Consider the following 26,741-nt stretch of genomic DNA (forward strand, 5'->3'; position numbering starts at 1 on the left):
TGTACATTTATTTTTACATAATTTACAGGAGGAAAGCTGTGACAAACTAGCTCCTAGGACATAAAACTTCTAATAAGTATTAAAAATCAAAACCCAACAAAACTTTAAAAGTCACTTTTATTTTTGACAATACCTCCTCACTGTACTTTTATGGTTCAAAGTATTTCTGGGGAAGAAAGGTGGAAAATGAATGAAGAATGATGTTAACTGTTAACCAGTAAGAATTAGGCCCACTAAATGGAATGCATTAGTAAAAAATGAAGCTTAAGAAATATTTAATACTTGAAAGAATGTGAAAAGAATGGTACAAAATTATATCAAAATATTTAATTTATTGACACACGGTATTAGCAAAGAGCATGTATCAAATGTCAAAGTTAATAACAGAGAAAGAGGTATAGAAACAAAGGCAGTAGTAATTCAAGAATGGAGAACAGAAAAATGGAGTAAAGCATCTTAAACAGTTATTAGCAAAAATGATATCTTAAAAGTTCAAGCAGTAATTAAAGGTGTGGAAATACATGAAAATGTAATTATTTATATGCAGTTTACTGCATTATAGCAACTACCCCATTGAGATAAGCAGTCTTCCACATTTGTTGCAAGTGGTATAAATGAAAAAATCCCACTGACTTCTCTTGTCCTACTGGTCACCTTTTTGAAGGCTTAATGTAATGACTCACTGAGGCAACAAGGTGGTGCCAGAGACAAAGGAAAACTCAATGAAACAGGCTCTCTCAACTCAGCCATGAGGCAAGGGAAGAAGAGAGAAGCCAATAAAACCTCAATCTATTTATCATCCTAATATGCACAAATCAGAGAATATATGTTAGTTTTCCTCTATGAATTCAGAATCCAGCCCTTCATTCCACAGTTCTCAAACCAATTTTATTTTTATACTGTATTTCATCATTTACTAGCTGTATTACCAGCACCAATGAACCAAGTTGCACCAAGAATTTATCAGTACACACAAACACCACACGAATGTTTTGTAGAATAAAAATGAGCTGCAAAATGTATCACAGTGAAAAGCAAAGTCACATCATGTCCAATGCAAATAAAATAATATATTACATTAAGAAAAGCTGAAGCTGTTTTGCAAAATTTAAATAAATAACTCTGTAAGAGTTGTAATTTTGCAAAACTAGAACACATGCTGGTTATTCCAATAGGAAAAATAACCATAATTCAAGTCCAGTTCTGTTGATACTAACTTTGTCGGTGCTGTTATCTGCAAGGGAAAAAAAAAAGTATTTGATGTGTTAATTAATTCTTTGTTTCTTAAAAGAGTACAGGAGTTTCCAAATCCAAGCTGTGGTAAAGCCATATATCACATAAGTCAAACTTAGAAACATCAAGAGAACCTACAAGAGAAAATTTTAGCCCAGATGAACTTTAAGTGAGTGATGTCTACGGACATCTTACCTGTTTTAAGCAGCAGGCACATCTTCATGCAAGAGCTGGCAAAAAGGTCTTGATAAAAGTGCAACTACACACAGGCTAGTGAAGGCAAATTGCTTGCTTTCTAAGGCAGAACTAAACAAGGGAAATTAAACTTCCTTTCCCATCCTGAAGTCAAGTAGTTTATATCCTGAATGTTTTTTGAGGGAAGCCAAGAGGAAGTGAGGAAATTGTGAGTATAACAAGGTGCATGTCTGAAGAAGTGCATTTTGCTAAGCACTGCCATCTATGACCAAGGTACAGGTTGTTTTTTTGAATGTTTTGAGAAAAATGAATCATACAAGCCACAGAAGCAAAACCAAACTTTTTTCAGACTAATCAATTATTCCAAACATCAACGTTTGGGATACTTTAAAATGTCACTGATACCATTTTAAATGAGTAGATATTTCAGCAGCATTGTAGAAACATAACTTTTCCAGGTAAAATTAAGTAGTGTAGCAGCAGACCAACATAACCACCTTACTGGGTTTAGTCCGCTTGTTTTTGTTCTGTGCTTTAGGACTGCAGGACACTTAGGCAGCCTAAACACAATATTTTTAGAAAGACTGCAAAATAAATTAAGATTTTACAACTCTGAAACGTTCTCAAACTTTTCCAAACTAGATTTGCAAGGCTGACAGGGAGACAAGGATTTCTTCACTTCTCAGCTGTGACTATTCATCCTCTTTGATGGTATTATTCATCCTCTAAGTAAGGTAGGGCACATAGCTGTGCTCACCCAGTCATCTTATCTTGATTATCAAGTGCTTACTCTGTGCCTGCAGCACTTCCTTCCAGAAGACAATTTTGTTGCTATTGTTCCTCTTTTTCAGTACTAATTGCTGCTTTTGAATACTCCTTACAGAGTTATTTGCTAAAACAGTATTCCTGGAAAGATAAGAGAGTGTTTGCCAAAGTGTATTCAACAACAGCACCCTCAGTGAGAAAGTCCTTGGGGTCTCTCAATTTCAACCCACATTTTGCAGAGTGGATTCCTGCCATCATCTGTTTAAGAAAGGGCTGGAAGTTACCATGGCTACAGTGCAATATAAAATGCATACGGGCTGCATTATGAGTCCACACATGGAAAATATTCATAGTACAACATAAAGGGAATAAGCACCTAAAGAACTTCTGGGTTTTTTGTTTTTTTTCACTCCATAAGAAACTCAACTGAAACTGCAATTTATTCAGTATTTTAGTTGGCATGGATGTTGACCTTTCCGTAAAGTTCTTCATATATTTTCTATCCTGAACGAATATCAGAGAAGAGAGGCACAAAGCCTGTTGTGGGATGGGAAATAGTAACCACAGCTTTTAGGTTTTAAACCCAGGTTTCGCACTCTTAAAACTGAAGAGAAACTTACAGTTCCCCTCCTGCCCTTTTTTATTACTTAATTCAACTGCTGGTCACAGAGGCCAAATGGCATGGGACTGCTCATTCCCAGCCTCCTCCTCTCCCCTCAGCACAGAAGGCACTGGGAACTGGTCCCTGAGGTACTACAGCTCCCAAACTCTGCCCAGGAATTTCTGGAAGAGCCTAAGGCATCCCCAGCCAAAATCTTGCTGCAGGTCTCAGTTCGTAGGACTGTTGTGGGGCTCAATTTCGTTTACTACTCTATTGTTTAGTAGTCTAGATGCTACACCAGATAAAGACTTTTATGTCTCCTGTCTCCTAAATGTTCAGTCTCCAATGCCCACTTCAATATAAACAATTATTTGAACAAGGAAATTACTCGCATTTTAAATCTAAATTGCTTGTTTAGGGTGAATGCAAAATTTGAAGTTGAGGTATTTATATTACAGCACTGCAAAAAATCTGCTTAACCCCATCAGCTTCCTAGAAAGTATCTTAAAGCTTTCTCCTGTGTTGTGCAGAGGATTAATAAGACATTTGTCCCTTTGCCTCCCTTCTGGGACCTTTTTCCACTGGTTCTGCCAGGATCATGGTTGGTCTTTCAGAATGTCTCATTCCCAGCCATCAGAGCACCTACTGGCCCTTCTTGACAGGCTGCTCTGCATTTTTGAGTGCCTGCTGCTTTCAGTCGCTGTATTGGGTGTCAAAATACACAGTGAGATTGGACATTGAAATTAATACCAGGCTTGTTATAAGGTCCAGAACACGTGGTGATAGAACACATCATGTAAAGCATTCCATGGTCCTTGTTCAATTTAGCTGTGACCCTCTATAAACTGATTTGTCACTTGTGAGGAAAACCACCACCAGAAGTCTAGCTGGGCCCTCTGAAGCACCACTTTTAAAGTAATTCCTGAGAGATCGACTTCTGAGGAGCAAACAACTCCTCCAAGCTGTGTTCTGCTTAGCCTTCAAACAAGCCCGGCTTTTTTCCTGTGAGGAAAGACCCTCACAGCAAAACCGGAATCCCACCTACCCATTGTGCTGTTTACTGTCCCCCTGGCTGTCCGCGCCTCCTCGTCGCGGCCCCTCGGCTGCGTCCTGGGCGCCGTCGGCGGCCGAGGCGCTCGGGGCGGCACCGTGCTGCCGTGGGACAGGAACTGCAGGTTTAGGAGCGCCCGGCACCGGCGGCTCAGCGTTAGGCTTGGCGTTAGCATGCACTCCGGGCACGGCACACGGGGACGCGGCCGACGCCTGCGCCGGCGTGAAGGCGGAGGACGGTGATGGGATGGAGGTGACCTTGGAGGAGGTTACAGCTCCAAACGGCCTCGGAGTCTTATTGAAAGCCACGCTGGCTGTGGCAGTGACTTTGGGTGCAGCAGCAGAGGCAATGGGCACAGGCTTAACTACTTCGGTAGGTTCTGCCTACGTGGGATGAAAAACAGAACAGAAACACACAAAACCACGCCAAACGCATGCACGGTCCTCAGCGGGGACTTGAGCTGCTCTCGGGGGAGAAGACCCACCTAGCATAAAGCACAGAAGCAAGCTTGACCAAGACTGCAGCCATGAAATGTATGGAAAAACAACCAAAGCCGTGCTTTTCAGGAGACGGAACGATCCCAACATGCACAATCAATATGAAATTCCACAATGCTCCTCTCGGCATATCCAAAACAGACACTCCACAAATCAAACTCACAAGAAACTGAAAAACCGCTCTGTTGCAAAGCCCACCGGCTAACTCGTGGAAAATAGAGCTTTTTAGAAAAATCCACATTCCATGTCTCAAACCCAATCTGAGATACGCACATTCCCTATATACAAATGGAATGTGCGAGTGCTCACACGTTGATCTGTTGCTAAGACCTTTAAGAGCAGAACAAGAGCACACTGATGTTCCCCAAGGTCTCCACATACCCATGTCAGATAGTACACTCAAGAAATCTGATTTTTTTGTTTGACTGGGGTTTTGTGCTGGGAACTACATTTTAACATTGTGGTTCTCAAACTGTGGCCTTTAAAGGTCATGGTCAGCAGAACAGTAATATACTACACATTAATTATGTCTGCTGGAAAGGCTTTTCAAGTACAGGCTATTTATAAGTACTTCCAAGTTTGCAAACAGAGTTTTTATCAAAAAGGGGGTTTTGAAACTTGCATAGAATAAAACATTAGAAGAATTCAAGAACAAGTAATTCTCCAGGGAGAATTCTTTAAGGAAAGTGAGGGGACTTGTTCTCTGAAATTGTAATATCTGGATAAGCTTCTCTCAAATACCAGGGAAGATTTCAGTGTCCATTAAAATAAACAAACCCCCACAAAAATAAATTTAAAAATCAGTGCCGAAAAATTTCTACCTGCTTCTATTTCTCTCTTAGGTACAGAGGAAAAACACCAAGCAATATCGTAAAAAAAAGTTCCAAGAGTTGGAGAATAACTTTATTTGCCGTTTTTCTTTTTCTGTTTGATAATCTTTTCCAGGTCTCTCAGTTCTTTTTTAGGAGGCAAAGATCCAAACGCTGCAATACTCTTAACATTACACATGGAAAATAAGCATGTTATACTGAAAGTTTGAATGCCAGTGCTTAACAACAGGGTTTGACAGATGGGTATCAGTTAGTGCCACATGCTACATTTCTTGGTTCTTATAATGAACATACCTTTGTCACATGAAAATGATCAGGTTTTTGTATAGAAGACACTCTGGAAAAGAAAAACATAAGCATAATTGTTAAAAATTAATTCTTTAATGTTTCAGCATTTCCCTGTATTACTACCACATCCACCCATAGATACATAAAATACTTTTGTTTCCTCGACAGGTAACAAGAAGCATTCAAGGTAAATCTACAACACCATTGTTAATACAAGGCAAAGGCAAAACTGAACTGAATTAATTTGTCCAGATGTCATGAAGTCTAACATCTAGCCTCAAGTACTATTAGATTTATAAATTCGTAATTCTGTATCATCAGTTCAGAGACTTCAACTCCAATCTGCTTTCTGTTTTTCATTCTTTCACAAGAAACTGTCACATAACTCCACATCTCTGCCCAACTTATCAATCACTATTTATATTTTAAACAGTGCATAACCAATATACAGGCCTAAACCAGAACACTTCCTTTTAAAATGACAAATCCTCCCGAAGAAGTTGACAAGTTAAATAATGCAGACATTTTTTACACAGTCTTTGGTTTTCAAAAATAAGGTTAATGTCACCAAAATTCTATAGTAGACGGCAAAAAAATTCTTCCAAACAATGAACCCATTGAAACTATCGTGGAGCAGTGGGAAGGACAGGAAGTATGGCAATGAAAAGGATTATGTAGATAAAGAATTGACAAATTATGTTATATCTAAACTGAAATGGCAACGTGCTACAAGTCAAAAGCATCTCACTCAATCGGGCTCTTTTCAGATTTGCACATGCTTACTTATATGCAAACAAACACAGGCATACATGAAAACAGCAACAAAAACAAAAAACAAGCCAGCAAAGTCTGATACAGCAACATTTTGTTTTGCTAGTACACTTGTGTGCTTTCATGCTCTTCTGCCACAAAACTAGCTCTTTGACACATCTTCTAAATAGTTTTTTTGAAAAACTGGAGCCAGTTTCTCATTTCCAAAAGACAATTTGCAAAGGAGGCAAAAAGGTTCATTTAACTGGAAATTAGCTAACAAAGGCTACAGTTTTAAAACCACTTCTAGTGTGTAAACCAGCTTTTCCATTTTTAGTAGAAAAACGCGGATAGCTACAACTGAATTAGGCACACTTGTTCCCTTTAACAACTCCCTTTTTTATTATTATTTATTTTCCATTTTGTCCTCTGTATTTTTTCTCCCTTAACTATTTTGTTCACAATGTTTATTACTTCCTTCAAAGTCATTCATCCCTGAAGGCTCATCAGATCACAGCAACAGGAATCCTTATGCAGGTTTGGTATGTACCTTACAAAAATGGGAAATCCAGATGCCATGCTGGCAGGGAAAAAAAAAAAAAAAAAAAAAAAAAAAAAGAAAGAAAAGAAAAAGAAAGAAAAGGAAAAATTGCATAGCATGAGAAGATGATGTTCTGCACTTGGCCTTCCCCACTCGTGCATGGCTGCTGACACACATTATGTCCACATCAACAGCAATTCTCCACAGAGAGAGGGTTTTGTCTGCTCTGGGGAACAGGTCCCTTCTCCCCTTTCCCACAGAGTGTGCAGCCTATGAAAGCCTGACCTCTGGCCCTCCACAGCACTGGGGTGCATCATTAATCACTCCTAATTGCAGAGTTGTCAATTTGCAGCAACAAAAGCAACAAGAAGGGAGAAGAAAAAGCCAATACATACGAAAACCTTTCTTTTTTCAGACCATCTTTATCTTATGTATATGTGTTCATTTTTAACACAGTAACTTGAAATGCTTTATGTATCTATCAAGCTGGACCAAGAGGAAGAATTAGGAAGACATTCATTATTCAAGCCAACTACCATATTTCACACTTGAGGAAAAAAACTCTCTTCGCTAATGTGGACTTTTGTTTAAGTCTCATAAAAAAAGGAACATATTTATTTTTCTTTGGTTTTTACAAAATAATAAAATTTGAGTTTGCAATGGAGGACATTGCCTCTATACTCATGAACACAGCACTGAGCAAAAATGATTTCATGCCACTATTACCAGACAATCAGAAGACACACTTTTCAAAATTCATCTTCAAAAATATCACACAAAAAAAAGTGGAAAAAAAAAGAACTTGATAACCAAAATGTTCATGATGTTCCTTTTAAACAGACAGACAACATAACATTTTCCCCACAAATATACTTGAACCAAGGACATAAATTTGTGTGCCCCAGACATACTTAAAACAGTTCAACTTGGCCTTGTTGACTTCAGACCAAAATCAGACAAAAAATCTGTGATTTATCCCATATTGTAAAAGGAAAAGGCTCACTCAGCAAACTGAGCCACCAAGATCATAATGTGAAAAATGCATGGTGGTTAGACAAGACAGTACAAAAGGAAATGCACACTTCAAGCTGAAAAGCAAAACACGCTCAACACACACATTTAAGAAAATTCTTCCTTCAGGGCTATTTCCCACAATATTTTCATAGATACCACTGAACTGCACAGCCAAAAAGCAATTAAACTGCAGAATTGTGCATACTCCTTAGCTGTTAGCACTTCACTTGCCACCTGGCAATTAAACATATGAGGATTTCATGCAGGTTTAGTCCCACTGAAGTATGAATAACTCTTGATAAAGGTTTTCAGAATTAGGTGACACACTTGCCCTGTTACTGCTTACTAGAAAAAGCAGAATGGCTTGAAGTATGGTATTTTCTAAATAATTTAAAACTAGCAGTTCAACATATTAGTTTATGCAATACTTTCAATAACATACAAACAAAGCAAAGACATAAGAGCTCAGTATTTAGGCTTATTATAAACAACTCACACAAAAGACCTTGGCAAATGGTTACTGTATCAAACTTCCTAAGAATTATTATAAACAACAAAAACAGCAACTGCAGTCATTGCTTACTGACAAACTACTACTGAAAATAAAAGTGCACAAATTTTATGCACAGCTTCCATATCAAAGTCATTAATTTTTCATTGAAGGGGGGAAAAGCAGCTACATTTAGCTTGTGTAAACAGCTCATTTTGACCAAACATGATCAAATTTGCTGTCAAAACATGCCACAAGACAATCCTCTCTGATTAATACTTTCATGACATTTAATGCAATTCAAAACATTCCAACTTCCAGAGCAGCCTTATTAGGAAAATGAATTAGTCCACTTTTCACTGTAAGCCACAGGCCCAGCAAAAACTATTCATTCTTTAGATTCTCCTATTATTCATTCACTTCCCAAGTATTTCACCCAGTTAAAAAAAAAAAAAAAAAAAAAAAAAGACAAGCAATTTGACAGAACCCTTGTGTACTTTCCAGTAAGTGGAAAACCACATTATTAAAGCCAAAACTACATACTTCTGCAGTGAGTACAATTTGATACGCCACCTCCAAGGCCTGATCATCAATGGCAACAGAGTTCTTTCAATAATTAACATTATGGAAGCACAACCTCAGCCACTAAGCCTCTAAATCTTCACTGAAGCTAGAAGCCAAAGAACATGCCAGAGCTGTCTCTTCTGAACTCCATTTAAAGCCCTATCATCCCCCACCCATTTAAACCTCCTTAGTCAAGGGACTGTAGTGTACCCATGACTTAAAAAGCAGATGAAAAACTAAAGGGCAAGTCACAAGCAGGTAATTGTACTTACATGAGCCCTTCTGTAAACAAGGGGAACACACAACTCTGCTATTAACACAGTTGCTGCATTTGCTGTTTTCATATTTCTGTAACCAGAAGGATTGTTCAAACTCTTGAGAGAAATACAAGAAGGTGTAACACCTTCAGCAAGTAATAGAATCATCTAGGTTGAAAAAGGTCTTTAATATCGAACCCAAGCAGAAATCTAACACTGCCAAATCCACCAACAAAGTCAATGAGGGAAAACTTCCCCTGAACTTTATTTTCTGTTCTGAACTGAACCTTTCTAATAGAAGGATGAAAAAGAGGAAGGATTCCCTTCCTGTCTCACATCCTGCCCTTCAAATTTTCAAAATTAACTCCTCTTTCCTAGCTGGTGAATCATCAGGAGACAAGTTTTGGCAGCAGATGCTACATCCCTGAAAAGCCACTGGTTCAGATCTTCTTTCCCAAAACTTGAATTTTTCATGGTCTTGCCATTATAGCCCGCAGTTCTGTTGGTTAGCTTCATTTTACTTCTAGAGAGTAGTCAATTGACAGGGGGGAAAGCTAAATTAATTTGCTTTCTGTAAATTAGCCAACTCACGGAACAAAGATGACAAGCAGAAAGTATTTAATATATAACAAGCCATGACTTTCACTAGGGGTTATCTGAATAAAAACAGATGTAGACATAATTTAAAGCACAGAAAAAAAGAATAATCCAAATATATTTCTTTTTTTCCTTAAACACAGCCCCCTTTCCCCATCACAGACATAACTAATTTCTGTCAAATTTTGCTCTGGCTCACAACAATAGAAGAAGAGGAACATTCTTAAGCTTGTTTCTTGTTGCAACTAATACAGCTTCAGAAATGGTTTCTATGCATACATTCATACAAAAACATACAGCTGTGTTTCCTACAGTTTTATAGAAGCACACCTGTCCACAGTCCAACACATGGAAAAGCAGAGGTAGCAAAATCATCACTAAGTACAACTCAATGAAAATCAGAATCTGTTGCAGCCACCAGGGAAAAAAAAAAAAAATAAAAAAAATATTATTTTTTGCCTTAAGAAACAGCAATGTTTTCAAATCTGTTCTCTGGTCATTGTGGTTGCTAAGAGATGGCTGTCAACATTTTATTTCATCAGTCATTCCCTTTGTTCTAGTTTATTATGCTAGCTTACATTTGGTTGAACATACCAAATTATGACAAATAGTGTTAATTACAACAACAATCAAACAACAGAAATGTCAGTGCTGCACCCAGAGGATGGTTGGGCACTAGAGCAGAGCTAGTTTGTGAGTCACTCTCAACAGATGCTACACTTTCAGTAAGTTTAAAAAGGACTAAACTAATGGAATGTGTGTGTCAGCCTTTTACATTTGGTACACACTATAAAATACTTTCACATCTTCACAATGTGCCCCTCCCCACCAGTACACCAGGGTACAATGAACCCCTAAGTCAGGTAAAAAAGAAAAATTATGTTCTTGCTTTACTGGCTGCTTGATAGTTGGCCAAATCAAATTTAGGTCTCTCATCTTATATTTAAATAAGGCTTGTGATTTCATCATTATGTGTTAAAATAAACAGTGCTGATATTTTAGGGAAGAAAAAAAGCTGCCCTCTGCTTTGGTATTCCTACCCACAAAGGTTTAGTTGTTTTTAAGACCTCCCAAAGACAACTACTCCTCATAGTCTCATTCCTGTGGTCTGTGGCAACCCTACCAATACATTTGTAAAGAGAATTTAAGTGCAGGCAGATAATATTTTATTCTATTACAGCAAAACCAAAAACCAAACAAAAAGCCAAGGAAAAAATACCACAGAATTTATCTCACTTACCTTCTGTCAGAAGCTTTTAAAAACATGGTTTTTTGCTTCCATGAAGGCAGAAAGTTTAGCAACCTGGAATTCCTACGCTATGGTCAGCCCTGAACTAGGAGGGCACATCTGTACACTCCTGCCCATGACTGCCCTGATCAAAGCCCAAACAGGTAAAGCATCCTCAGTACCAAGTATGGCCAATGCCTTACAATCTGTATGGCAGATTGCTGCCAGTTGTCATAGAAAAGTCACAAAGCAGCCTAGATACAAGTGGCAGCCCAGCATGTCTAAATAACCTAGTTAATGTCTAATTAATTAAAGATAATTTCTATCAGTTATGCCTTGCTGTAGCTATTTATTTCTTTTCTTTAAGCCTTCCTAAAGCTGTCTTGCTAAGTAATAGTACTGACATAACAGCTAAGTGCAAGTGACAAGATAAAACAACCATATCTGGTCTTCCAAAAAACTATAACTTATACATTTGATTTTTTTTATCAGTGCTTATTAGATAGTAATTTTAACATTGCAAGCTACCTTGCAAAAACAGACATCTTAAAGAAAAGCATAGCTCTTAATAACTCACAGATCCAGTCAGTCCTCCAAAACCCTTAAAAAAAACAAAAAGGGCTCAGTTTCACATTGACTTCAGTCTGTCATCAAATCTAAGTAATAATTTAAAAGATTCAAAACTAAGCACTGAATTAGCTTTTCCAGTGCTTTCCACAATAGGTGACTAATGTTTAAATTACCTCCTTTGTATAAAACACAGCCCAAATAAACTCAAAAGTGTAGTCATATCTATTTTAACTGGAAATTCACCACAAACAGCTCCCCAATCCCCAGAATGTCCTTATTTGGTATTTTTATTTTTTTTCCCTTAAGTGTGTGTGTGGGAATGAACATTTTTTCTCAAATGAAGAATCTGGCAATTTAGAGAACTATTAGATGGTATTTTACTTCTTCTGGGAGGTCAACACACCTCTGCCCTATACAAAGCAGTTCACCCATTCATTATTTCTAGGAAGTCTGAAAAAGACAGTATAAGTGTAGTTCACCAAATTTTTTGAGGTGTCAGGCAGAAACAGCAAAGAAGAGCCCTGCTAGGTCAACAGCATGGGAAGTGGTGTCACCCATCCAGACTCCAAAAGTACTGTCCAGAAATCTGGGAAAATCCCAGCTGCCCTAACACCTCCTGCTTCTTACTGACTTCAGGTGACACAAGGAGCAATATGAGCAACCTAATAATCCAGCTTCTGAACTTCCATCTGTGGTGGTTTCAAGCTGTGCCATCATCCCAACTACAATATGGGAACATGTGGAGAGCCTACCACAACTGCATGGCTGTCAGGAAAATCACTGAGCCTGGGACCACACCAGAAAAGCCAGGGGCATAGCAGTAGTCACCAATAAAGAAACATGACAATAAATCTGTTTAAAAGGATAAGTTTTAATAGGACATGCTATGGATTCAGTTATTTCCCATTAATAGGAAATGTCATTAAGCTTTTGTCTGACTTCTCAGTGGGATGCACCAGTAAACCAGCCAACTTTCTTTCCCACCCAGGCTCTCAGACACCCCTCTCTGTGCTCCCATGTCACCCCAGCAGCAGGGGATGAATACTCACCCTTGACAAGCACAGGACATCACTGGCAAAGTGCCACTAAGGCTGCCAGGGGCCTTTCACCACAGGGACCCTGCAGCCTGCACAGACCTGAACAAATCCTCATGCAGCAGAAGTCTGGGGGGCTTCCACAGGCCATCCCCTAAGGGAAAACCACCACAGGTGGCACTGGATGTGGACAGCAGAGCTGAAGCACTATAAATCACATGTCAGAATTATTACTGTATCAATTTAATGAGCATGCACTTGCCAGAAGCTTTAACTTCTGCACTACAGAGCCTTGCTTTTCTTGCACTTTATCATTTCCATTATTGTTTATATGGTTATATATTCAAAGTCACTGGCTTAGCAGCATGTATTACAGCTATTACATGTATTACATGCTAAGAAAAGCTATTTAAGTCTAAAACATGGCTGTCTAGGATAGTTCTAGAAATCTAACAACTTCAGTTTGGGGGTTTCCTTATGTTTTCCTTTCCTTTCAAATGCATCAAGACCTCAAGTTAACCTGGCCAACAGGTCTCACCACGCCTTCAAGGGAAAGATAAATCAAAGATCAACTGTCACACTATGAGCTGTAGCTGGAAATAATTCTGTTTTCTGCAAAAGCTAAGCAAGAAAGATTGGAAAGCAGGAGAGACCTTTAACAGCTCATTCCTTTAGCCAATAAATTGGCCAAGAAACCAATTATTAAGAAAAGGTGCATAAAGCAAAGTTCTGTAATTATTCTGCTGTTTGCAACAGCAGCTATGCGAGAAAAGAAAAAATAATAAGTCCATCTGACTCCAACTAATCCAGTTAACTATGAAGTTTTCCTTTCCCACCATCCAGTTTTTGAAAAAAAATACCTTTCATCCTTCTCAGCTCAAAATACTTAGGGGGTAAGTCACAGCACACTTACAGCACATGAAGCAATTAGGTTGCTTTTGTGGGCAACTAATCACTGATGGAAAACATCTGATGGTCACAAAGCCTGTTGAGAACTGTCACAATGCTGCAAACATTACTTTTGTCTTGCCTCATAGCCAAAGTAAGTGAGTAATATTTGACAGGCACAGTATGTGTTTGTATTACCTCATAGGGTTTTGTGCCACAGACATGACTTTCTACTGACAATATCCTGGAATTTTTCAAAAGCAGTAATTATTCAAAAATATTGTGTGGAAAAAAGCCCTTAAAACAGTGCAGCTGTGAAATTCAGCTCTTGGACACTCAATTCTGCAGCTACCACTTACTTTTATATGAGGTGGTGTAGCAGATACAAATCTAGTTTAACTCACAGTGGTGTTACTCAATTTGTCTTTAGCAGTTTTTCAGACCTCTAGAAAATATTTTATACCTGAAAACCTGCCTGCTTTTCCCAGCATCACCAAACACCCCACCTTTCTTATACTGTTATGCTTTCATGACACTATCTCTATCTTTCAGGAAGACATTTATTTTCCAAACAGACAATCATTAATTTATTCCCATTTTACTGTTCACTAGAGGAAGGTGGGAAGAGTTGATGAGTCAGGACACTAAAATTTTGATTCTCAACAGCTGAGAACTTGCATGGCAGAGGACAGGTTTTATTTAAGTGGTGTCTCATTTTTTCCTGTGGGCTGAAGCTTGGAAACAGTTTATCTGACAACACTTGGCAGTTCACTTACTTGTCTAAGGGGTTTTTTCCTGTTCTTTACATCCCACATACACAGAGGTGCAAAATTAACTATCTGAGCTTAAGAAAATAACGAGTTACCTGCATGGGTACTAAATACACTATGTAGCCAGTTCAAGCTAACTTGAACTATTTTCAGCATATGAAGGGCATAGCCCATATTTAAACCATGTAAGCTTCTTTTAATCCATTTAGAGACAACTGTCCCTTGACAGATCACCACATATCCTTTTATAATTAAAGAATGCCTGCAAGTTAGCATCATAAACCATGCATGTTGGAGAGATGTGTTTTTCAAAGGAAAGCAACAGGTGTAGGGCATAGTCTGCATTTGGAAAACAAAAGTGTACATAGAGACAAGTAACATCATTCATGGCACCCAAATAATGAGATGAATGTTTACAAAGGAAAAAAGGACAGTGATTACACAGTTGACTGAGATAAAATCTACTTGGGTATCTTCAGGTCAGGTAAGCCATTCATACTTTATCAGATTTTGACTCACAAAGAACCCATAGTAGAGCAAAGAGTGAAAATTACTCCTTTCCCATTCTTAATGTTGAATGTTGTTCCAGTTATCCCAGTGTTAGGTCAATTTTAATAACATTTTAAATAAATGCCATCAACCACTTCTCACAATCCAGGTAACACCAAATACAGCTGCCCCGTCCCCCCCCTTTCTGAAAAAGGGGACAAAAGTGTATCTCTCAAATATATTCACATGCCATTCAAATTCAAAGGTAAGGAGAATAATACTTTAAGACATGTTTAAACTTTCCAAAATGCAAGCTTTTCCATTTATCTGGACTTGGCCATGAGTACAGGAAGCACCACTGCTGACGCATTACTGCAGAGCAACTGCAAAATCCCAAGGCTACTCCAGGTTCTGGCAAGTAAACCAACAGGACTTTAAAAACTTTTTGATCAGAAAACTTTTGGACCTGGGTCAAATTTCTTCAAGCTTACTGTCTTTCTGGCAGTGTCACTAAACTGTTGAATTCGATGGACATCTCACTTAACCCTAGCATTAGATGCTCAAGCAGCAGCAAGAAAGCTTTGCCTGACATTTGCAGAGAGTCATTGTTTTATTGAATTTCTGAGCTCTTTCTAAGCCTTACATAACTAGTATAGAGAAGAAACAAATAAAAGATCAGTGTCCCAAAGCACTGCAAACAGCACAGTTATGCAATTCTCAGGAAGCTTTTAATCAGAGTCTTTGTAAATTAGTAGCACAGTAAAAACCAGACCATGTTGTCGCATTCCTTAGGAAATTACAGTGCACACAAAGCACAACAGACTTCCAAAGCAAAGCTCCCCACACCAGTACAGGCTTCCCTGGTACTTCCTAGCTTCAGACCTTGACAGCTCTGCTCTTGGTCTCCTTTGTAGGACCTAAAACTTTCTGCAGATGAGTCAGAGGTTGCTGAAAATTTTCTCTAATAAAAACCCAAGGGAAAAACAAAACACGAGGCAGCATGATGACAACAACGATGACAAGACTGGTTTCCATCACAGAGAAAGAATTTCTTCAACTTCATGCTCCAGTCCTTGAATACTCACTGGAGCAAAACATGTCTCAGCAACAGGCACAGAACAACATTAGCTGTTACTACAAATTGTTTTTATAGCTGCACACTGGGATGAAAGCAGAGGCTAGAGCACTTGCGGCATTCTTGTCTCCATTTTGTAACTGGTTTGCTCCCATTTTAACCTGGACATGACCCAGCAATGTGTGCCTACAGCCCCGAGAGCCAAAGGTGTCCTGGGCTGCATCCAGAGCAGGGTGGGCAGCAGGGCAGGGAGGGGACTCTGCCCCTCTGCTCTGCTCAGACCCACCTGCAGGGCTGCAGCAGCTCTGGGGCCCAGCACAGGAAGGACACGGACCTGATGGATGGGGTCCAGAGGAGGGACACCAAGATATCAGAGGGATGGAACACCTCTCCCATGAGAGAAGGCTGAGAGAATTGTGTTACTTAATCTGGAGAAGAGAAAGCTCCAGAGGAAACTTACTGCAGCCTTTCAATATCTAAAGGAAGCCTGCTAGAAAAATGGTGAGGAACTGTTTAGAAAGGTAATGGCCTTGAACTGAAAGAGACTACTTTTAGACTGGATATGAGGAAAAATTCTTTACTGTGCAAGTGGTGAGGCACTGGAATAGGCTGCCCAGAGAGTTTGTGGATGCCCAATCCTTGGAAGTGTTCAAGTGTTCAAGTCCAGGTTGGATAGCACTCCAAGTAACCTGCTCTAGATCACAGGCATTCATGGCCAGGTGAGGGGGCTTGAATGGAGCCAGATCTTTAAGATCCTTTCCAAGCCCAGACATTCTATGACAAGGTATTTCTGTAGAAGCACTGTGTGTTTTGCAGATCCAGCTAAAGCCTGAAGGGAGGCAGCAGCACTGAGCATATTAGACACACAAGCTCCATACAACTTGGTTACAGTGGTGTTTGCTCACTGTGCAAGAATGTGCACATGTCTATGAGCCTCCTTATATCATGCACTCTCTTAAAATATAATCAAGGATTGGTTTCAGCAATAAATGCATCCCAAATTACTCTCTGTATTCCCCTGAAAAGCATACAGATATATGAATAATTTGGACCAAACACATGTAATCTGGGGTATGAAGCAGTTTTAACAGCTGTATTGCTCTGATGCAGCTTTTCACAATTACTGGCATGTGTTGCAAGGCTCTTCTGATTACTGTGTGTTAAATCTATATATAAATGCATTATTTTGCTACTCAAAAGCTTAGCATTTAGATGGTATCTGAAAGGCTTCAAAAGTGATGTCTGCCTGTGATGTCCCAGCTGGCTATTTCAAAGAGTGGCAATAGAACTAAAATGTCACCAAAGATCATGCCACTGAGCTATGTGCATTATTTTAAGAAGTGAAGATAAAGAAACAATCTGAAGTTGACCACAGTTTAAGTATTTCACTAAATAATTACAGACATGGCTTAAAATAAATATGCAAGGGCAACAGCATCACAATTTACATGCTAGCTAACAAGCCCCTGACTTTCAGAAAGGTATTGCATGGGCTAAACGAGAAATGGGTAGAAGGGTTTTACTTGATAGCGTGAATGGAAATTGCCCACCAATCACACAAAAGAACCTACACATTGCTTTAATGTTCACAAAATAAATCTGTTATTTGAGAGCAGTTACGAGGAGAATATTTTAATTATTTACCTGAAACATAAGAGCTTTGAAAACATTGGTTTATTGACTGCAGAACATATTAGTTCTGCACAGTGGGAGGCTAATTTGATAATGTAAATTATTTTTATTGGATGCTGCTTTACTAAAAGATACTATCTTGGCAAGCCATAGGGAGAAGCACAATTTCACATTCTACTACCTAAAGGCATTTTTTCACAGGAAAAAAAGTCATAGGTCTCAGCTGCTTCCTACAAGAATTTTTAGGCATGGAAAGTACACTTCTTGAGTGAACTCTTTGGATAAAGATGAAAAGCTCAACTGTACAGACATCTCTTAATAACACATTTATGTTAAGCAGACCAGTGACCAATACAATTTTTCTTGGCCCGACTGCTATCTTCAAGAGGAAACATCCACGAACAAGGAGAAAAACAAATCACTGACTTGTGAAGGACTTAAGATTTCTGCAGTCTATTGCAAAAATGAGGAAACACTTCTATACAGCCCTGAAAAATATTCTGTGTGTTTACACAAAGTTTGGGTTACCATGGTTTGGAAACCAAAGAAGTAGTGCCAGCCACCCTCTGGTCTCCATTAGTGATATCCCTCAGTCATCCTCACTCCAGCAGCCACGTGCACAAAGGCTGATTTTTGGGGAGCTCTCATGAGGTTGGTGCTTGCCTACCCAAGCCCTTCTCACAGGCTTGACCAGTCAAGAATACAGAGAGTTTGAAATGACTGACTACATGAGCTCTCTAATCTAACACTGAAAGACTTTCATATCTACCATTACAAAAATCTGATCACCTGTGTCCTACCCAATTTTGCCAGTTCCTGCCAATTTCTAGCAGTTTTCCCTTTTTCCTCCCTGCCTGATCATTAGCAATCTACAGTGACCTAAGGCAGGCAAATAGCATTAGAACATGTCCTGTATCTCTTATTTCCTTTTTTACTCACACATGTAGCAGCTATGTCTGACAGACTGTCTTTAGGAAGAGCAACTTAAAGCAAACAAATCAAAGCATAATAAACAAACAAACTCCACTCAGACTGACAAACAGGCAGGAAAAAAACGCTGAAAATGTCAAGAAGTAATTTAATTCAGTGACTAATCATGAGACAAGTTTTCCATGGAGTTTAAAAAATACAAAACCAAACAGCAGGAACATGGTGCATCATGAGAAGAATCAGATGAATTCCTCACATTTTTCATGAATAAAATCACTGGGGAGAATTATACAATGAAGAGGGTAGTCAAGAGTAAATATCTAATGTTTGCAATACTCCAGCTCACCCTCATACTTCCTTTTGGCCTCACCCACAGTGTGCAGCTATTATTAACAAAGAGTCATTCTCCACAGCTAATGTATGGGAGGCAAAAAACAAACCCACCTCAGCCAAGAAAACTGCTATAATCAAAATAATGATTAAAAAGAAAGATGTAATTCGAAAATAAAAATTTGACTTAAGAGTACATCCTCAGAAAAAGCTGCAAACAATTTACAACTTTTTTCATCTCTCTTCTGCAAAGAAAAGGCAAGCAGAAGGAACAGTTTCACAGTGTCCTTTAGTCAGATCTTCATCAACAATGTGCTCTGTCTGCTAATTACGTGTTAATAGCAGAAAACAGCTCAGGTTCAGCTCTGCATGGTATTATGTTACCACATGAAGACTGGTAAATGCCTCAAGCTCCATTATCTTTTATAGCAGACTAAATCCTTCTCATTAAAAAAGAACCTTTGTTTCCTCCACATCAAGAGGAATTCAAAACTTTACAACCATATTTCATTGCAAAATACATTTGTCCTTTCTAGTATAAAAACTAACATACATGTAAGTTATGAATCCATCCTTCCCACCAAGATAAATCTACCAGATTAAATCATTGAGTTCATGATTTCCCCCACACCACTCACCAGCTTTACAATTATGAACAATCACACTGAATGGATATAGTATTAATTTAAGCACTGGCATGCTACCTTCACTCACCTCTACGTGTTGCATACCATAGGACTCGTAAGCAACAAGTACATGGTATATCAGAAAAATAGCTAGCTAGTGGCTAATGTAAATAAGGATCATTTCTTTCTGACTAAAATAAAAAATAAAAAAATATAGAGTGACTCAGGCTTTATTAATTGACATAAGATATTCTGAATTTTATCTGCATCCTAAATAAAACCCAGCCTAAAAGCTTTTCACAGAAGTGGCTATGAAGTGTCACTCACATGAGACATCAAATTCTCTTCCCTCTAGTTCCATTTCCTGCTAAAGTATCTTCCATATGATATCTAAGACTTAATATTGATTTTTCTAATTTTTTTCTTTGTTGTTGTTGTTTAAGGACAGTGCTGTTTACCTCAGTTGTGCTGAAACTTGATTTTATCCCAGGTTCGACAGTACTGTGCCACTGAGTCTGGCAGCCCTGTCACAAGTGAAACTTCACTCTGCCCTTGCTCCAACTTGCTCAAACTGCACCAGGAACTTCCTTCTCCAGGACAGCTCCCTTCAGCCAAGTGCAAAGATACAAGAATCCCATAACACACTCTCCACATAATTAAGTTATTCAACTTCACTCCTTTATAGGCAGCTCCAAGAGATGCAACACAAAAGTATTAGTCCAGCATGCACTTAATTATCAGGTTATTGGAACAGTCACTTATTAGTTAAGAAGATTTTGTGGAAAATGACTGACTTGTCCAGTCATCACCATCCTTCTAAGACTTGGAAAGGAGATAACTGGCAAGGCTTTTGGTCAATCGCCTCCAAGATCAGTACTGACAATAGGCACACTTAAAAATTTCAGTACTTGAGAGGCCATGAATGGAAAATATTACACTTTTTTGTACTTGCACAACCTGTTATACATTATATTTAGCTCAGTACGTGTACTTTAGTGACTCCATGTGTCACTGAGACTTATAGTCTGCTCATGTGGAGGGGCTTTGTATGCAAAGGAAAAATAATCTGCTAGCAATCAAGCAGCATTAGTTACCTCTGAAGTCACTGTCCTCATTAAAACTTTGGCTTCCTAAACTCTGTAATACATTTTAAGAATGTATACTACATCCCAATTTTTGCATAGAAGCTTAGGAGCTAAAAGGGGTACTATACAGTCAATAGGAGTGATTACCCTAGGTTTGGTCATTTTCCCTCCAAAAGACATGGTGTGTTAAAAAGTCCTTCCCCCTACAATGAAACTCACATTACTTCTATAATCCATTCCCTTTCACCAAGATGGTCTCTCTTACAGAGCAGTAACCAGTCACATGTTACAGAAACACCAGATTAGGCCAAAGAATCAATCCCCCCTCCCAAAATAACTGCCACTCAGAAAACTCATTTAACTGTTTGGTAAAGACTATTTCAAACAGAAAGCAACATCAAAAGTCAGCTTCAAACCAGTTTCAGCTGCTGACATAGATTCCATAAAGTGTGTGTCTCAGACAACAGCTTATAACCTGTCACTGCACACTTATTTTATTTTGGAAGATTTTGTCCTCAGTCACACCCACATAAAAATGACATCAAATTTTCATGGGGTTTTGTTGTTTGTTTTGTTGGGGTTTTCCAAGTTATATTCAAATTGTATCTTGGCAAGAGTTAGAAATGTGAGGAAATTGAGACTTGCCAAAACCGTGGGAGAAAATACTCAGCAGACATCATAAACTTAGACGTTCAAGGCATTAAGAATATCAAAGATTCCAAAATGAAAGCATATAAATCTGTTGTAAATTTAAATGTAAGAGATTGAAATGATTTGCAGATTTCATGTTAACAGACAAACTCTTCTCAGCTAAAACAACCACCAGAATGCTGGAAAAAGCTAAAGCTTAACATGCACCAATGTTTTACAAAGTAGGGGCCAAACCCTGTTAACATCAAGTGTAATTAAGCCTAAACCAAGAAAATATGCAAGAACAAGAAAAATTTACTCTATTTTTAAGATAAGCAGATGCCACTAAGTAAAAACAAACAAATCCATCCAGGTTCAGTTCTGGTTCAAGTGGTCACAAGTCTCTCACTGTATCTATGAGCTCCATTTTGAGAATTTAAGCAAGTGAGGAAAACTGCCCAGATTTTTAAGTGGACAAGCTATTACCTAAAGTGTGCTTGAGATATTTCAGTAACTTTTTTTTCCCCAATTGCATTTCTATAAATTTTCTGCTGCTTGTTTTGTTGGTAAATTCCCATGGGCCAGAAGTGAAGGCAAGTTTTTGTCATCTCTTAACCTTGCAGAAGAGATCTCATTCAGTGCAATGACCCAACCCTAACATCTCTGAGCTGCAGATGTGCCACTTCTGCTAGAAGTCATGTGGTTGTCACTTGAAAGATCTCTAATTCTTTGAAACATGAATATTCTTACTGACAATTGCTTCCCTGCTTCTCTTGTCCTAACATCCCAATTCCCCCTTCTCAGAGCTCCCTGAAACTGGCAGGAACATTTCCCTTATATTGATTAGTTGTCTTGGGGCTGGGGACAGCAAGGATCTGACATCTCCCACAGCAGCCAGTGGTGTCAGGTCACATTCAAGACAGAGCAGCATTGTGGCACAAACACCAAACAAATATATCAGGTTAAAAGGGCAGTTCACAATTTTTATGAAGTTAAGATAGGGTCTCTAAAACCTCCTTACTCATCACAGGAAGGAAGAGAAAGTTTCCTTTCTGAGCACTTTTTGGGCAGAGGCTGCAACACTGGACTCCACCAGCAGCACTGTGAGGTCAGAAGGAAATCACTTCCTCTGGGCCTCTGCCCCAGCAGGGAGCCAAAGTCCTTTCAAGGCCAGAAATTGCTGCATCTCCATGAATGAAATAATGTGCACATGAGCAACTGAAAAGACAAAGGACCCTTTTTTTTTTTTTTTTTGTCCTGGTGGGAATAAGGATTCCACTGTGACTAAACTGAAGTGTCAGATGAATCCTGAAGACTTCCTGTCCGAAGTCTCAAACCACAAAGATGACAAAGGCTTATATCTGGTGCAGACCCTGCCAAAAGCAGAGAGAGTGAACATAAGTAAAGAAAATTGTCTTACTTTCTGCCTGAACAACTCACTGTGGATGAGGCAAAAGTAGGGATTCCTTCAACTTTGATGCACAGTGTAAGTGCAATTGGTGAAAAAAAAAAAAAAAAAAAAAAATCAGCGTGAGAAAGTATTTTTTATCTACATACAGCAAAAACACCTTGATGTTGTTAGCCTGTCTGGGATGAGAGTTATGTTGACAGACAAACAACGCCTATAAGACCCCAGATTAATTATTAGTTCCAAGTGTTGATGATAATCAAACCACATCTTGTGCAAGCGCCCAGTTCTCACCATGCGGGCGTTGGATTAGCTCGCTCTCCCCCCGCACGCTGAATCATCAGAAAACAGCCACAGCAGGCCTGATACCAGACTAACAGGTTCACCAATACAATAACAGACAAAGCAATCCATGAGGCTGGTAATTCTCCTGCTATTTTTCAGGCTGAGTGCTCAGTCCAGAACACGTCCACTGAAACACATCCCATTCAGTGGCAGGGCAAAACACACCCCACGGGAAAATGTGAGGCAGTGGGGATGTAAAAAAAGCAAACCACACCAATTTATACACAGCTCTTTGCTATTCAATCACCAGGCAAAGCTGGATTTCACTTCCAATACTGAACTGACTGCAGCATTAGAAGATGAAAAACTCAGGCCTATTTTACTGGGCTGTGGAACTCTACAGTGTTTCATTAGAACACTCAGGTGCACACCTTTCCTCTAGTTTTATTTCTTTGGAGGAAACTTCACTTTGGGAAATGAAACCTGTGTGCATTCTAAAACCAAAATATTATTTAGCAGTTGAAAGCAGACCTACATCATCAACAAAATCTGAAAAGAGCTGCAACAAATAGTGTTTGCCTACAGGGCTCTTAGCAAGAGAGTATTTGAGGGAAGAACACAAACTTTATTTCATAAGGAACTAAGCAAAAATGGCTGGTAATAGTCATGCCCGATATATCATCATGATACTTTATTTTTCTAAGCATTCTCTATTGAAGCTGAAGCCCTCAGAGCCTTGATGGCTATCAAGTAAGATCAGATGTGACTATGGGAAAGGCATATAAAGGTTATCTGCTTAAGAGGAAATGTCTAGTTTTAGGAAATCAAATGTTAAAGCCCAACCAAGTCTTCTGCAAAACCAGAAATGGAACTAAAAATTTAAAACCTATGCTTATACACTACATCAGTTCTGACAAATAACTCACCTGATATAGTAGGATCAGTAAGAGAAAACATTTTGCAAGTAATACAGCATTTGAAAATAGCTGCAATCAGCTGCTGCCTACAACAGGTAATATTACTACAGAAACAAAAAATGTTTTTATACATTTTGCTGCAGTGCTTATGTGATATTGCTGACTGTCACCATGAATACCATGGAAGTCCATTAGAAAATAAGGAAATGAAAGCCAGAATTGCATCAAAGGCCTCCTGGAGAATAGCACTTCATTAAAATCACTTCAAATGAAACAAAATATTACAAAAAACCTAAGAATATCACTTTTCTGATGGTTTTCTGTAACTCATTAAAGAAAAAAAATAAACCTGCACTCCCCCCTGGGGATTATTTATAAATGGGAGGAAAGCAGTAACCGAAAGAGCTTCCTGAAACACAGCTATGAACCTTTTCCTCAGAAAAACTAAAAAGCAGAACTTAGCCAGGAAATCGCACTAAGAGCAAACATCATGGGTTTCCTATCAGTCTTCAAAACCTGAACTATCCCATAGTTCCATTTCTGCCCTTCTCTAAAACAAACTCAAACTGAACCCCAAACCAATGCCCCTTCCTCCCCACCCCAGAAATCAACACACCTTTCAGCATCTCCTGTGTGAAGAGATAATGAAAAGTAAAAAGTGCCTGTACTTATACTGCCACAACAGCTCTTGACAATAGTGGCATAGCCCAAAGCATCTGGCATACAATTACCACAGAAAGGTTGACTTAACATTGCACTGTCAGTAGAGACTCCTTTCCCCTCATGTATGAAACTGGCATTTGTACTTCTTAAGCAGAAGCTTTCTTGTACATCACAGAGATATTGATAGTCAGCAAAATTAACTCCTGTGGTTTTCAAGAGATATTTTTTAGATGTCCATAATGAAGGTTAGCTGAGCTGTGTTCCTACATTCCTAAAATACATATATTTAATGTTTGGAAAATATACTCAATCTGTTCCTTAGAAGCATCTATGTTACTAAAGATCTCTTTAATGTGAGGGTGCTTGAGCACATATCTCACATTGTGCTCCCACCCTTCAACAGCATTGAGAAGGCTTTGCAACATGCAAATACAAAGCAACTGAAAGAAAACTAGCTTAAAGGGGTTTGCAAGCTGGCAAATGCTGTTAAAGAACAGTCAGACTCATAGTAACACCAGTCATGACCTCACTCAGCCTCGATGTTTTCTGCATTGAATTTCAGCTTGCAAATACTACTTCTTGCTTACAGCAAGAGAACATGAACTGAACAATGTGGACTTCATTAAGGAATTTCCTGCTGTCCACAAAGATACTCCTCAACTCAGTTTTCTTCTTTTTAATTCTGCAAGACAGGAGAAAGCCACTGGTATTTCAGAAAGTTATTATAAATCACAAGCAGTCATTTATCATTATCATGTCTTTCATCCATTAGGCAGAGCACTGCAAACCTGTCCTCACCTTGCATAATGAGGCACACTGTCCATCTAGCACAAGCCAAGATCAAGTAAGATTATCTAATTTCCAGATACTTCCTACTGAATTACACCATTTCAGGAAAAACATATGTGAATAAACCTTCATTGTTCCTGTCTTCACAAGCAGAAATAAATTATGTCAGATCTAAACCAGAATACAGATTTATTTTAGTTTTATAATAGAGTGAAAATAAGATTCTGAACTACTGTACACCTAATCACCAAGTCAAAGCTATTACCTTTCTAATGATCAGCTCGTGTAAAGCCACCTTTAAAACTTGTGGTTTTTGCACTGTATTTTTTTGCTTTAACAATTTAACCTTTGTTTTCTAAAAGCATCATTATACATCAGTGCTTTAATCCCTATAACAGAATTATAATGGAAGGGAAGTATTTTCATATAGATCTTAAATATAGGAATTAAAGAATGCAGTCTATGAAATAACATGTGATAAGCACTTATTTTTAGGCTAATCCAAACATACCTGAAAGATATGCATGGTTTTGGGCTTGAAAACATGCACAGGGTCAGTAAAACTACTAAAAAAAAAAAAAACCACAAAAAGAATTCCAACTTTATTTCCCTGTCTGAAAACAAGCAGTAATTTCAAGAAACAAACTAGGAGTCAAATTGAGAATTACTTTTTGCTGTGTTTGTCAGACATCTGCTATGCAATAGTTTGTATAAAGCAATGGCACAGATGTTCCTTAGTGGTTAAGGCAAAAAAGCAAGATGACCAGTTAAGGCACTTTAGTCACCACTTCATCTACTGCAAACAGATGGGAACTTCTAAGATCCAAACCTTTCTTCCCTCCATTTCCATGAGGGTCTCTCAGGTACAAACCTCCACCACAAACACTCGCTACAAAGAGTGATACCCCAATTTATCTCCTTCCCAACTCTTTATCAGGTTCTGCTGATTATACCATGAGCTACTCTCCCAAGCAACCTGACCAAACTTTACTCCATCAAGGACTTGGAATATGAGGGTAGGAATTTGAAAATTTATCCCAAATTGAACTTCCAGGCTCACAGTTTGTGAGAGACATTTTCTTGATGATGGCCTCCTTGTTTTCACACTAAAGTTGATGTTTTTAAATATTCCCCCAATCTGACTACCCTTGGTTTAACCCACCATGATACAGTTATGCAGACAAAACTTCAAAAATAAATGGCTGCAATTGCTGCAACTCAGAGGTGATATTTTGATTTCCCTGGTGGCAAACAAACTAAAAATAAAATGAAGAAAAAACAAAAAACCCAACACATTAAATGTTTCTTCTTTAACTCCCTTTGTTTGATTTTCAACTTCCTGAGGTGGTATTAATTGTATGTGAGCCAGAGGAGAATGCACCTGAAATTAGAAGTGAAAAAAAACATCTTTAAACTTAAATTTGAAGGAAATATTTTAACTTCAGTAAATAGCAATCTGCCTTTGGCATTTGCCATTGTCCTCTATCTATATTTACTACTGTATTTATGTTCCCATGGTACTGCAGCAGCCTGAAGAAACTGCACAGCCTTTACAAATCTTTTGTAGCTCTAAAGATTCCCAGTAAAACTCTAAGGTACACAACGTGAGAAAGGCTGCTATTACTGTTGCTTAACTTGCCCTCAGTCCCACCCATTTTCCTGGCAGATGTGTAGGTATCATCGTGTACAAGTCACTGAACTCTGTTCTTTACCCTGCAC

At 38.6% G+C, this 26,741-nt stretch overlaps 1 protein-coding gene across 10 annotated transcripts in view; it reads right to left on the minus strand.

The window, feature by feature from the left end:
* Positions 1–26,741, minus strand: part of PDLIM5 (PDZ and LIM domain 5) — a 124,995-nt gene that overhangs the window by 49,594 nt on the left and 48,660 nt on the right. For all 10 annotated transcript variants that reach the window (XM_079306937.1, XM_079306933.1, XM_079306938.1 and 7 more), the window contains exons 4-5: positions 5,467–5,509; positions 3,840–4,228 (exon numbers count right to left, since the gene is read on the minus strand). In XM_079306937.1, coding sequence (XP_079163063.1) covers positions 3,840–4,228; positions 5,467–5,509 — 432 coding nt within the window. The remainder of the gene's footprint in view (positions 1–3,839; positions 4,229–5,466; positions 5,510–26,741) is intronic.

The sequence above is a fragment of the Erithacus rubecula genome (assembly GCF_903797595.1).
Source record: "Erithacus rubecula genome assembly, chromosome: 5".
Classification (NCBI taxonomy): Eukaryota; Metazoa; Chordata; class Aves; order Passeriformes; family Muscicapidae; genus Erithacus; species Erithacus rubecula.